Source organism: Micropterus dolomieu, linkage group LG12 (assembly GCF_021292245.1).
Source record: "Micropterus dolomieu isolate WLL.071019.BEF.003 ecotype Adirondacks linkage group LG12, ASM2129224v1, whole genome shotgun sequence".
In the NCBI taxonomy this organism is placed as follows: domain Eukaryota; kingdom Metazoa; phylum Chordata; class Actinopteri; order Centrarchiformes; family Centrarchidae; genus Micropterus; species Micropterus dolomieu.
Window position 1 is genome coordinate 25,539,562 of NC_060161.1, and position 12,095 is coordinate 25,551,656.

Consider the following 12,095-nt stretch of genomic DNA (forward strand, 5'->3'; position numbering starts at 1 on the left):
CAAAGAGTGACGTGTAGTGTTTATTCACAGCTGGACCGTCATTACTATAATCACATCTTTCCTCCCTCACAGAATCAGTGAAATTAATCAGCACTAACATTACAGATTTGATTTGACTCAATCATTCAATGATTACATAAAAAATTGATCGCATTATACTGATATCATCAGCACATCTTGATTCGTCCCACAGTCCACCATATTTTTCACTACTTCAGCAGGAAATACAATTTTGGGAGACTAACGGGCCCTGTGATGGACTGGCCTTTCACCCGATGTCAGCTGGGATTGACTCCAGCCCCCCGCGACCCTGTACGCAGGATAAGCGGTTGACGATGGATGGATGGATGGATGGGGAGATTAACATATGGACCGACTAATATTTAGTAGTAATTGTCGACTGCTGGTAGATCGTAGCAGCAATGTGAAAAACAGAACTTTCTGTTGCTATTTCTGTTGTGACTGTTCACTTTGAGTTTCAATACAGCCGTTCACCTGTTACTACTGGCCTTTCTGTTTTTGTTGTCTCCGCATGTATCAAACAATGATTTGAGTTTTAAATTGACAGGTCCATTGAAGGCTAGATAAGAAAGTCACTATTCCTTTTCAGGTTGGCTACAACCTTTTGGACATTTTCAATTGACAAATTAAAAGTGGAAAATTCACCAATTCAAAGTAGCAGATTCCTTGATGCCACTTAATAAGACAAGTTATCACTAAATTATTTGCTTTTATTTGCTTAAATGTAGCTGCAAGAATGCTTCGTTACCATTGATAAAGCATTAGCTACAACTTATAAACCCTTAATAAGATCAGATTACCTCTAGTAAGTAAGTTGAGACTGAACATTTTAGGATTTAAAGAAATTAAGGTGTAACTACTTTTCTCTGGGAGTAAACGTAGCCTACTTTTAAGCAAAGTAACTCTTGTTTTTGTCCTTGACCTCAGTGCTGGTTAAAATGCTTCTTCAAACATTATGTCTGTGTGCATTTCTAGCATTTCTCCTTCTCCGTAGACATCCTCCCATCATGCCATGCTTCTCTGGTGCTCCTCAGGGCCTTGGTCCTTTTGGGGTCCACCACCACGTAGTCCACACGTGTACGCTGGCCCCGTGCTCGCTCCTCACCTGCTTCAGCCTGCTCATTGCTGCCGCTTCCGCCTTCTGCAGTGCAGCGTTTCTGGTTATGGCAGACACACATTTTTTATTTTTCACTCATAATTAATTTATGTATCGATTGGTCCACTGCAAGAAGATTTACAAAATAAAACTGTTTCAAAAAGATGTGATGCAGCAAATGACAAAGCAGATATAATTGCTTATCAATAAAATATACAAATTATAAATTTATCACACATAAAAAAAATAAAAATCAGAGGAAATAAGTGGAACCAAATAGTAAGTATATTAAATATATAATACAAGATTTTTAATTTAGAGAGGTGTTGGCTTGGCGCCCTCTAGTGGCTGACCATCTAAAAGACATGAAAGATCATTTCTCTCAACTGACCAATTATTGGAAAATACAAACAAAACAAACAAAATCCACACAGCTACACATGGCTGCACAATATATAACAGTTTTAAAAAATAAACCATAGTTTGTTATATTTTGTGATTTGTGTGACATGACAGAGAGAAATTGAGAGCAGGGTTACCTGTCTTGTTGGTGTCGATCGCCCAGTGTGGAGGTCCAGGTCCAGGTACTCCACCTGTTTGTTGCCTCTGGCTCGCCGTAGCAAGGGGCTACTGACTCCGCCTTCTGAAGCCCTGTGCAGCATAAGCCTCAGAGACTGTAGACACACACACACACACACACACACTATGTTTAGTTAAGCCTATATTAAAAGGAAACAGATGAGGAAACAGGTTAAGTAAGGAAGCAAAGTAGAACACTGAGAGAAGGAAATATGAAGAAGTGAAATGTCAGAAAGGAAAATGACAGGGAGAAAATTAATAACATCAGCAAGGAAGAAAAAAATAAAGTAAGGATGAATGACAGGAAAGATGCTAGAAGAGGGATGTAAAGAAGGAAGGACTGCCCGTCTCCTCACCCACACCTTGCTTTCCGTGACCACATCATCCCCGTCTTCCAGAATCTCCACTGTCTCCCTGTTCCCCTCCTCACCCACAAAGACCTCCGTAACCAGGCCTCTTCCGACCTCATAGACCAGCTCCACTACTACAACCCCCAGTAACCTTTCCCCACCACTCAGGACCAAGTACCTGGGGTGGGACCATCGCAGCCCCCTCCCTCTGGGACTCTTTACCCAAACACATCCGTGACTGTACTGACGTGGACACATTCAGATCACTTACCTCTTTAGATTAGCATTCAACCTCGAATGACATTACATTTCACCTGCTGTTATTTGCTCATTTTATTGTTTCACTTGCATTTATGTATTTTATGTCGTCATTTTACTGCTTCACCTATTTTTAATGTAGTTAATGTAGCCTACTGGTTTTATTGTAAATTGAAATTAAATGTTTTATCATTATAAGAATTTAGGAGGAAGGGTGTAAAGAAGGAAGGACAGAAAATAAAGTAAAGACAGCATGGACTGAATGAAAAAAGGGAGAGAGGAAAAGGAAAGGATGCACAGTAAGAAGGAAGGAAGGAAGGAAGGAGGGTTTTACCTGTTCCCCGGCACTGAAACTGAGGCCGGAGGACGTCATAGCAACGTAGCTGTCATCGGGTTCATCAGAATCGGAGGAGGGGGACGAGCTGTGGGCAGAGGTCGGCCTGACTGTCCGACGACTGGACGGACTGACACACACACACACACCAAACGTCATGAATACGAGCAGCAACAATTAGTTAATTTACTCGATTAATCATTCAGGTCATTATTATCAGCAAAATCTCAAAACCTTCTCTCCATATGAATATAGTCAAGTTTGCGACTGGTGGTCGGAAAACTTCAAATAATTTGAAAAAGTTTAGAGCTGCAACAACTAATCAGTTCATTTAGGCTACTTTGATCAATTAGTAGCATAAATGAAAATTTAACTGGCAATTACTTTGATAATTTAAATTCATCAGTCCGTTTAAGTGTGTTGTTTGGACATACATAAGACATTTAAAGACATCATCTTGCACTCTAGGAAACTGCAATGAGGATTTTTTTGTATCAAGTAGAAGTCCTGCTTTCAAAACCATAATCAAGTAAAAGTACAATAGTATAATCAGTAAAATGTATTTAAATGTTAAACGTAAAAGTAGGCTCCTCGTTCTGAAGTGAAAGGTTTCCAGTGACTCCTGTGAAATAGGCCCATGACATTATTAGATCGTTAGTCCCAATGTATCAAAGTTAGAGCTGCATTTTACTGTTGTAGCTGCTCGAGTTATATTATGCTTACTTAACTACTTTATACCCAGTAGGACAGTCCAGACCGAGGGGTTGGGCCCATCCAAAGGGTCACCAGATAGATTTGAGGGGTCGTGAGAGGATTAATGGGAGAGGAAAGAAGAAATTTCTGATAGAGAAAGTTGTATTCATTATTCAGACTAATTGTCTAATCTTTTTTTTGTGTGAAAAAAATTTGAACAGCTGTCAAATAAATGTAGTGGAGTAAAAATACAATATTGGCCTATTAAATTTAGTGCAGTATAAGTATTTAGTAGCATCAAATGGAAATACTCAAATAAAGTACAAGTATATCAAAAATGTACTTAGTACAGTACTTGAATAAATGTAATTTTCCACCACTGACCACTCAGGTTAGTAGTGATAACTTGCAGTGCTCCTGCAGCACCACAGCGGGGCAGCAGAGTGCCACAGATTCATCGTAGCTGCCCAAAGATCATGACTCCCTTTCTGGCTGTGTCAGTTTTATTCTGACACTGCAATAAAAACATCAAGCCACACACACACGAACCTACACAAACTTACTCTCGTGTAAAGGTTCGAGTGACAGGCGAGCGTATAGGAGGCGGGACTTCCTGCCAGTGCTGCTGCACTGGACTGATGTCTAGAGGAGGTGGTTTAACTGGGAGGGCGAGAGAGAGAGAGAAAGAGAGAGAGAGGTTTTTCACTTTCTGAAACACAGCTAACCACAGAACAGAGAAGTTTTATGCAAAAAAAAAGAGAAACATTTTTTTAAGGTTTGTTTCTCATCTCACCCACAGTCAGACCAGAGCATGTTAAGTATAAAGTACAGAATTGCCAACATACTTGTTTTGATAAGACTTTTAGTTTGGCAGATCAGGGGTTGTGTAGGGAAAAGATTGGAGTGTCTGCCCTGAAGTCTCACATGGGTTGTCAGCCACTGATGCAACACACCTGGGAGGGTCACCAGGAGCACAACAGTATAGATTGTACAGGATAAGCCAATAATGATGCATCTCACAGCAACTGCTGGCTTTTTAGTTTAGAAGAAGGGAGGCTAGCAATTTACCCGTTTTAGACAATTAGTCAAGGGTACACAGCAAATCCTAAATTCCCCACTAGGCAACCATTTGCTTTAAAATATCAGTGCAACAACTGTTGGGTCAACTAATTCCTACAATAAGTAAGTGATTACAATTAGGTGGTCAGGGTTAGGGTCAGAATGTTATACCTGATTAAAAGTGAAATGTTGGGAACATCCCTGCATTAGACCTATTTAAATGAAAACACAGCAGGGCATATACGTTCAGCACTATAAATTAAGTGAGACAATAGATAGAAGAGAGTGATTACTAAAATAGATGGGAGAGGCAGGGTGAGTGAGAGGAATGGCTCCCATTTGGTGAGAATTTTAACTTTTTTGGCAGGTAGGCCTAATCCATCCCTTTCACGTTCATCCATCCTTGAATCCTCGCAGTGCTCTTCTTTTTTTTCTTGTTTTATTGATGGGTGATTATTTTATTTTTTTCTGTTTCAAAAAATTAAACAGGAGGACAATGGGAGAGTATTGTAAAATATGGGATAATCCCGGGAGAAATGGGAGGGTTAAAGACCCGATTTACACTTCATCGACTTGGATGGATCTGATCTCCAAAAAAGCTAAGCGTAAACGCATCCAAGAAGCAGTCAAGATGGATTCCTCGAGAGGTCGCATTCTAGCCAGATGTTAAAAACTTGTAAATGCAGCGATCTCTACAAGAAACATACGTAATCAGTCAGTTACTTACGTCGGTAAGTCATGATAATGGCAGCTAAAGTTACAATAAAATTACTGAAGTTAGCCGTTTGTTCTCTGTCACACTAAAGGAAGACAGCTCCCGCGGTTTTCACCAGAGATGGGGACTCGAGTTTGAGACTCGTCCTCAAAAGACTTCAGACTTGACTCGGACTCGAAGTGCGGGACTCGTGAACAATGTTTATTTTTAGGAAATGTCTGATGAGCTCGCTGTTATTCCCCTCCCTCCGTTACCTATAAACCTGCATACGTAACACATAGTATCAGCTACGCCACATGTGAGAGAGGACAACAAACAGCTGTGTCAGCTGCTGTGCCAATACAATAAGACCCAAACAAAGAAGCGCTGACGGCAAAATAGGTTGGTAACCCGAGGTTAGTAAATATGTTTAGCTCAGCATTGGCCATCTAACGTTAGCTTGCTTCTTGCTTTTGCTACGACCTATGGAGGTTAACTTCAACTGTCGTTCGTTATGAAAAGATGAATGAGCGTTTGTTTGCTTGCCAAACTTGTGGTGGTCAATTACTAATCATTTACGTCCCGCTGGCTGCCATCACATTAATTATTAACACTGGCTGCAAACAGGTTACAGGTTTACTGTTGATCATGTAACATCATAGTTTTATTTAGCTATAATGTTACACTAGGTTTTAGAGTCAACGGGGTTTGTTGACTTACAGTAATTAATAAGATGTAATTAATTGCATTGTACATTACATGGTTGTGCTCAGTAAGAGCAAAACAGGTTACAGTTACAGAATTCCTTATAGCTATGCAGTTTTATAAGCAGCCTGGATTGAACACAACAGGTGATACAACATTCATTATAACCATGAGAGACTTGAGAATCGACTTGGACTCTAGCTCAGAGACTTGTGAGCATCTCTGGTTTCCACACATCATATCAAATACGAGCTGACCGTGCAGTTTATGGCAGAGGGAGCGGCGTGAGTGAAGTCAATAAAACTTTTGTCTCGCTCATAGCTCATAAATATGACTCATTCATATATTTGTGGTAGTTGTTGGATAATTGTTAGCTAATGGCACACAAGAGGGACTGCAATCATCTGGCCAACAGAGAGACGCGTGTAAATGAAAGTGATTTTATCATTTTAAATGGGCCAGTTTCTTCAACCGACTTTAGTTAAGACTTAACTTAACCCTCATACGTTGTGACTGTGTTATTGTTTTTCCAAAAAGTAATGTGTGAGTAAAAAAGTAAAAATACTAATGGGGCTTATTATGTTGAAAATGAAAATAAAAGCTCTGTACATGAAGTGAAATCTCAAATGAAGAAGCAGCATTTTGAGTGCTGAAGAACCAGCTCCCTAACTGTGAACATGTATTAATATTTAATGCCAACTTTTCTATAAGCTACAGCTCTATATATGGAACTGCGTGTTTGTGCGCGTGTTGCTGTCATGACATTGCACTGCAGCCTTGTTGAGCAAAGTGGAAGCAGATTAATAATTAAAACTAAAAGAGGACAAAGGGGTACATGAGAGAAATGAGAGAGAGAGAGAGAGAGAGAGAGAGAGAGAGAGAGAGAGAGAGAGAGAGAGAGAGAGAGAGAGAGAGAGAGAGAGAGAGAGAGAGAGAGAAAAGAAAGTGAGAGAAGAACAAGTAAGAAGAAATGATCAACTATTTCGGGAACAGAAACAGTCTCGGTTGCAGATGTTTCAGACTTTAAGTTTACAAACGACGACAGAAATGTGTTTTGCCAAGTTGGACAGAATCCAGTGAAGGAGACACGACCAAAATAGGGAAGTATCTTGTGGCAGAAAGTAAGTATTGATGGAAACAAGAGCGTAGTGTTGGCTTAATCAAGTTTTACCAGTTTCACATTTATTTTCTGCAAGAGTCTTGTCTCTTGGCAGCCATACCAATGTAAACCCTGCTACTGCTAAATGACTGAAAGCTAAGCAGGTTTGGGTTTGGCCAGTACCTGGATGGGATACCTCCTAGGAAAACTAAGTAGCTGCTGGAAGTGGTGTTGGTGGGCCAGTAGGGGGCAGTCTTCCCTCTGGTCCTAATAATAAGATCCCAGTGCAGTGATGGGGACACTGTGCTGTAGGAGATGCCGTCCTTTGGATGACACGTTAAACCGTGGTCCTGACTCATAGTGGTCATTAAAGATCCCATGGCACTTGTCGTAAAGAGTAGGGGGTTCCCCGGTGTCATGGCAAAATTCGCAACCTAGCTTTCTCCATCTGAGCATCTAATCATCCCCCCTTGTGATTGGCTCAATGTTTCCTTCCTTCTCTGCCTCAAGCTGATGTGTGGTGAGCGTTCTGGCGCTAAATGGCTGCCGTGCATCACCCAGGTGGGTGCTACACATTGGTGGTGGCTGAGGTGAGTCCCCCCCCACTTCACTGTGAAGCACTTTGAGTTTCAATGATAAAGCGCTATATAAATGTAATGCATTATTATTATTATTATTATTATTATCAAACAAAGACCAAGCTTCTATCAAACTACTGATGTTTTTACCTTCTGCACAAGATAAGTTTCTTTAATCTAACCAAAGAAGCTTTGGGGCCACCACATTATCATCCATTTTAGTTTTCGCCTAGATGACATTGATTTGACAGTACTGTAGTTTGCACCAAGATCACTCATTTTGTTGCTTGATAAGCAGAACCAGAAGCTGCTGCTGCTAACCTGAAACTGATGGACTGTTCTGACATAACAACCCTATTGTTAGCCAAAAATTTTGATATTGGACGATTCTGACAATGTTGTTTTTTTTGTTGTTGTTTTTTTTGACATCCAATACAAATGGTTTCTGCTTTGTACAATATCTTTGCATTTTTGTTTAAGGTTGGTAAGATGATGATTATGGCAAATAAACTATAGTTAGGGGTAAGATTACACCTTTTAAGATTAAGATTAGGGAACAATCGTGGTTACAGTAAATTAAAATGAATGTTAATTCCATCTCTGCTCCAGGAAAGTCCAGTGCATGAAAGTAGTCCTCGCTACACTCCTATCCAACACTCCAACCTCCACACCCTTACTTTCCACCTACATACTTCCTGCATCTACAGGCAATGGACGTAAATCACTTGAATGTAATTCCCAGGATACCTCATAGGGAATGAATATCATCTGCACAGTCCTCCTCTCCCACAACATGTAATATTTGACTAAATATTCTTGACTCAAGGTCGACTCTAGGTTTGCTTTTTCTGGTGGTTTGAACCACATCACACACACATCTGTATCAGAGAATAAAGTTTTTCCAGTTGCTCCATTTTCTGATTAAGACTGTAAGATGTGGTGGGAAGTTCTGGAAAAAGCTAGTAAGTGGGTTTGTCATCTCTCATATCTGTTGATTACGTTTAAAATCATTTCAGTCTGTGTTGTTTCCTGTGTTGTCAGTTTAATTTTTACCTCCTGTTTTGTGTGTCGGCTCTCCACCAGTCCGGACGTCTGTTCTCCCCGCAGGCTGACTGACACTAACTCCTGCAGTGATAAACAACATCAGAAAGCAGCAACCAGGCTGCACCACTACAGCTACTAATCAATGGGAATGTTTAGGCTACTCTTAATGTGAATAATTTACATTTTAATTTTTGTGCAAATCAGTGTAACAAGAATATCTTAAAGTGAAGCAAAGTGATGATTGTGTTTAAAAATACATGTACAACATTGTAGATACTGTTGAGAAATTTTAAAAGATAAAATACATTTCATTTCAGTGCAAACAACGATGGGCTGCAGCTTGTTGACTTCTATTTGGATTACTTTTCTCATTTCTTAAATTAAGCTCTTGTTGAACCACAAAAGGCCTCTTGTTTAAGAAGAGATTGAAATCTTTTTTTAATAACATTCATGGTTCGAATTACAGAGTGGGTTGGGTTGGGGGGGTCTGACCGACTTAATTAAGACCTGGAAAAAACAACAGTTCAGGGAGTCTGTCTTACCTGTAATTGTAAATATTACAATATATTTCCCATATTCATGCCTCAAGAATATTGAAATACGATTTCAGATTTAATGGACCATACCGTCCATTGAATGTCTTGTTTGCCTGCATCACTCCAAGCAGCTCATTAAAGCCCAGTGAATCACAAAACAAGCTTTTATGAGAGTGACTGCTGGCATGAGACTTGCTGGCAGTTTTGCTCTAGGTGGTGACCCCTGCCTACAAAAGTTGTTGTGTGGAATGGGGCATTCAACAACTGGCGCAATTAAGACTGCAGACATAAAGTATGTTTTGTAATGTAGTTATTTAATGCTGTTGTGTTTGTTTGACAGAGATGTTTATAAAATGATTGAGCAACTGGTATTTCTGGATACCGAGCAGTAGTGAAGGGATTAAACATCAAATCAAGCTTGAAGACACAGGGTTAAGTTTAAATTTTGGAAAAGCTCCTACTCACCTCTGCGATGTGGTTTCAGGTTGCGGTGGATCGGAGGGGGCATGGCTTCGACTGGCTCCTTTCCACCGACAGTGTTCATGGTATTCCTCCGGAGAGGCGGGGTGAGTGGAGTGACGGGGGTCAGGGGGGAGTTACGAAAACCCATGTGGGCGGGTGGGGGGACTTGCCTCCCCAGGGATGCCAGGTCACCTGTGGCAGGCGTGGGATGAATAGGAAGGGAGGGAGTTAGGGGGGTCATTGGGACGTAGTTGGCATCCTGGAGCTGGACAGAGGGGTCAGAGGAAGGAGGTGGAGGCACCCTGAAACAAGAGAAGAAGAAATTAGAAACTCAAGTGCATTTTTTTAAAAATGGGCATCCGTTGGTTGTTCAAGCTGGTCTGTGTGTCCAGTTTAGTGAAATTTTATTTACATTATTAACATTTAAAGAAACATATTATTAGTATAATATATTATTTCAAAGACAACACAAAGATCTATCAGTGCTTTTTGTTTAAACTGCAGAACAAAACTGATTTTATTATTATTTTATGTTTACAGCGTGTTATATCTGTGTTCTGTCAAAGCAAAGTGGAATGAAATCTGAATTTGAACACTAACTTTTATCATGACACGAGTCACCGACATCTAAGCAAAGACCAGTCTTTCAGTTGAAAAGGTCCAGGCTCCTTAAATCCACACACAGTTGCATCATATCATGTATCTTCTGACTAACCTTGGTGCAACAGGAGGCTCAGTGGTGGCAGCGCTCATGAGAACGTAGTGTTCGTCCACATCATCATCTTCAGAGCAAACGCTACCCAGAGGTACCATGCCTTTATTAAACTGACAGAGAGAGAAAGAAACTTATATTTAGAAATGATAGCGATAAAGAAGATAAAGAGATGGAATACATGAAAATATTTAAAATTTTACTCTTGAGTTTTAACTTACGAAGTAACTGCTGAAGCTCTCGCTGAACTCAAACATGCTCGCTCTGTCAGACAGTGACTGAGGGATGTAAAGAGACTCATAACCTGAAACACAGAGTATAAAACTTGAAAAGGCGTAACAGCTAGCCTTGCAGTTAACAAACATGTGCCTACTAGCTACCTACTAAGTATGTCTAGGTGAAGTCTAATTAACGTGCTGTGTCTTGTTTGTAAAAAGCCAGGCTAGCTTTTCCCCTCTGCTTCCAGTCTGTATGTTAAGCTAAGCTTAGTGCCTCTTGGATGTAGGTTCATATTTAGTGCACAGACATGAGTGGTATAGATCTAACTCTCAACAAGAAAGCTAAGAAGTATATTTTGCAAAATATTAAAATATATTCCTTATAATTGTTCCATAATTCCACAAGGACAAATGAGCAAGTACCAAGGACCGCAGCCCTACCTACTTTTGATTAGCAAACATGTAAAATAAATTTAAAAAAAGATACAAATTAAATAAAATTCTTCAAGAGCTACTTTGTAAATGGACTCTATAGCAGCAGCGTCATTCTCCAATGAGAAAGTGATAAATTATTCTATCTAAAAATGTATTGGTTGATTGTGTCATGTGATGTAAACAAAACTTTTACTACAAAAATGCTAGCCACATGGCGCTGCTTATGACGCTACTTTGTAGCTTAATGGTTTTACTGACAATGAGTTCCTGAAAATAACAGGAAAGTTATGGGAACTGCAGCTGCGGTCACTTCACCCGACGCTGACAGTGAAGACCCTGAAGCTTGAGAAGAAAGCTCTGCTGCTCCACCTAGCTGGTCTGCTGCTGTACCACACAGCGACAGCCCTGGTCTGGATTTAATAATAATAATCTTTATTTGTAGAACACTTTTCAAAAACAAGTTACAAAGTGCTTTAACAAGTGTAAAGACAATAATACCCAAAAGACAATAATACAAAAACAATACAAGACAAAATACACATTTAAGATAAATATAAAATTAGTAAAATACAATAAAATAAAAGGGATAAAATAAAGTCAAATAAGATCGGGAAAGGCTCTCCTATAAAAGTATTTTTTAAGAAGGGACTTAAAAGAGTTCACTGACTCAGCCGACCTGATTTCCTCGGGCAGGCTGTTCCAGAGCCTCGGGGCCCTGACAGCAAACGCTCTGTCCCCTTTAGTTTTCAGTCGAGACTCTGGAACAGACAACAGACCTCTGCCCGAGGATCTCGAGGTACGTGCTGGTGTGTATGGGACTAAAAGGTCAGAAATATAACAAGGCGAGAGGCCATGAAGAGCTTTAAAAGTGATCAATAGAATTTTAAAGTCAATTCTAAAACATACTGGGAGTCAGTGTAATGAAGCTAAAATAGGAATAATGTGGTCATATTTCTTTGTTCTGGTTAAAAGCCTGGCAGCTGAGTTCTGGACAGTCTGGAGTCGATCAATAGATTTTTGGGTTAAACAGGTGAAAAGGCTGTTGCAATAATCCAGGCGTGATGAGATGAAGGCGTGTAAAATGGTCTCGGTGTCCTTAAAAGTTAACATTGATCTAATTTTAGCTATATTTCTAAGTTGATAAAAACATGATTGAACAAGCTTTGTGGTGTGCTGCTCGAAATTTAAATTACTATCAAACCAAACACCAAGGTTCTTTGCC

General features: G+C 40.0%; 1 protein-coding gene across 1 annotated transcript in view; it reads right to left on the reverse strand.

The window, feature by feature from the left end:
* LOC123979867 (GRB2-associated-binding protein 1-like) overlaps window positions 1–12,095 on the reverse strand; it is a 16,081-nt gene that overhangs the window by 2,020 nt on the left and 1,966 nt on the right. The window contains exons 2-8 of the mRNA XM_046063976.1: window positions 10,442–10,600; window positions 10,224–10,333; window positions 9,512–9,810; window positions 3,895–3,991; window positions 2,639–2,768; window positions 1,657–1,791; window positions 996–1,178 (exon numbers count right to left, since the gene is read on the reverse strand). Of these exons, the coding sequence (XP_045919932.1) occupies window positions 996–1,178; window positions 1,657–1,791; window positions 2,639–2,768; window positions 3,895–3,991; window positions 9,512–9,810; window positions 10,224–10,333; window positions 10,442–10,600 (1,113 nt within the window). The remainder of the gene's footprint in view (window positions 1–995; window positions 1,179–1,656; window positions 1,792–2,638; window positions 2,769–3,894; window positions 3,992–9,511; window positions 9,811–10,223; window positions 10,334–10,441; window positions 10,601–12,095) is intronic.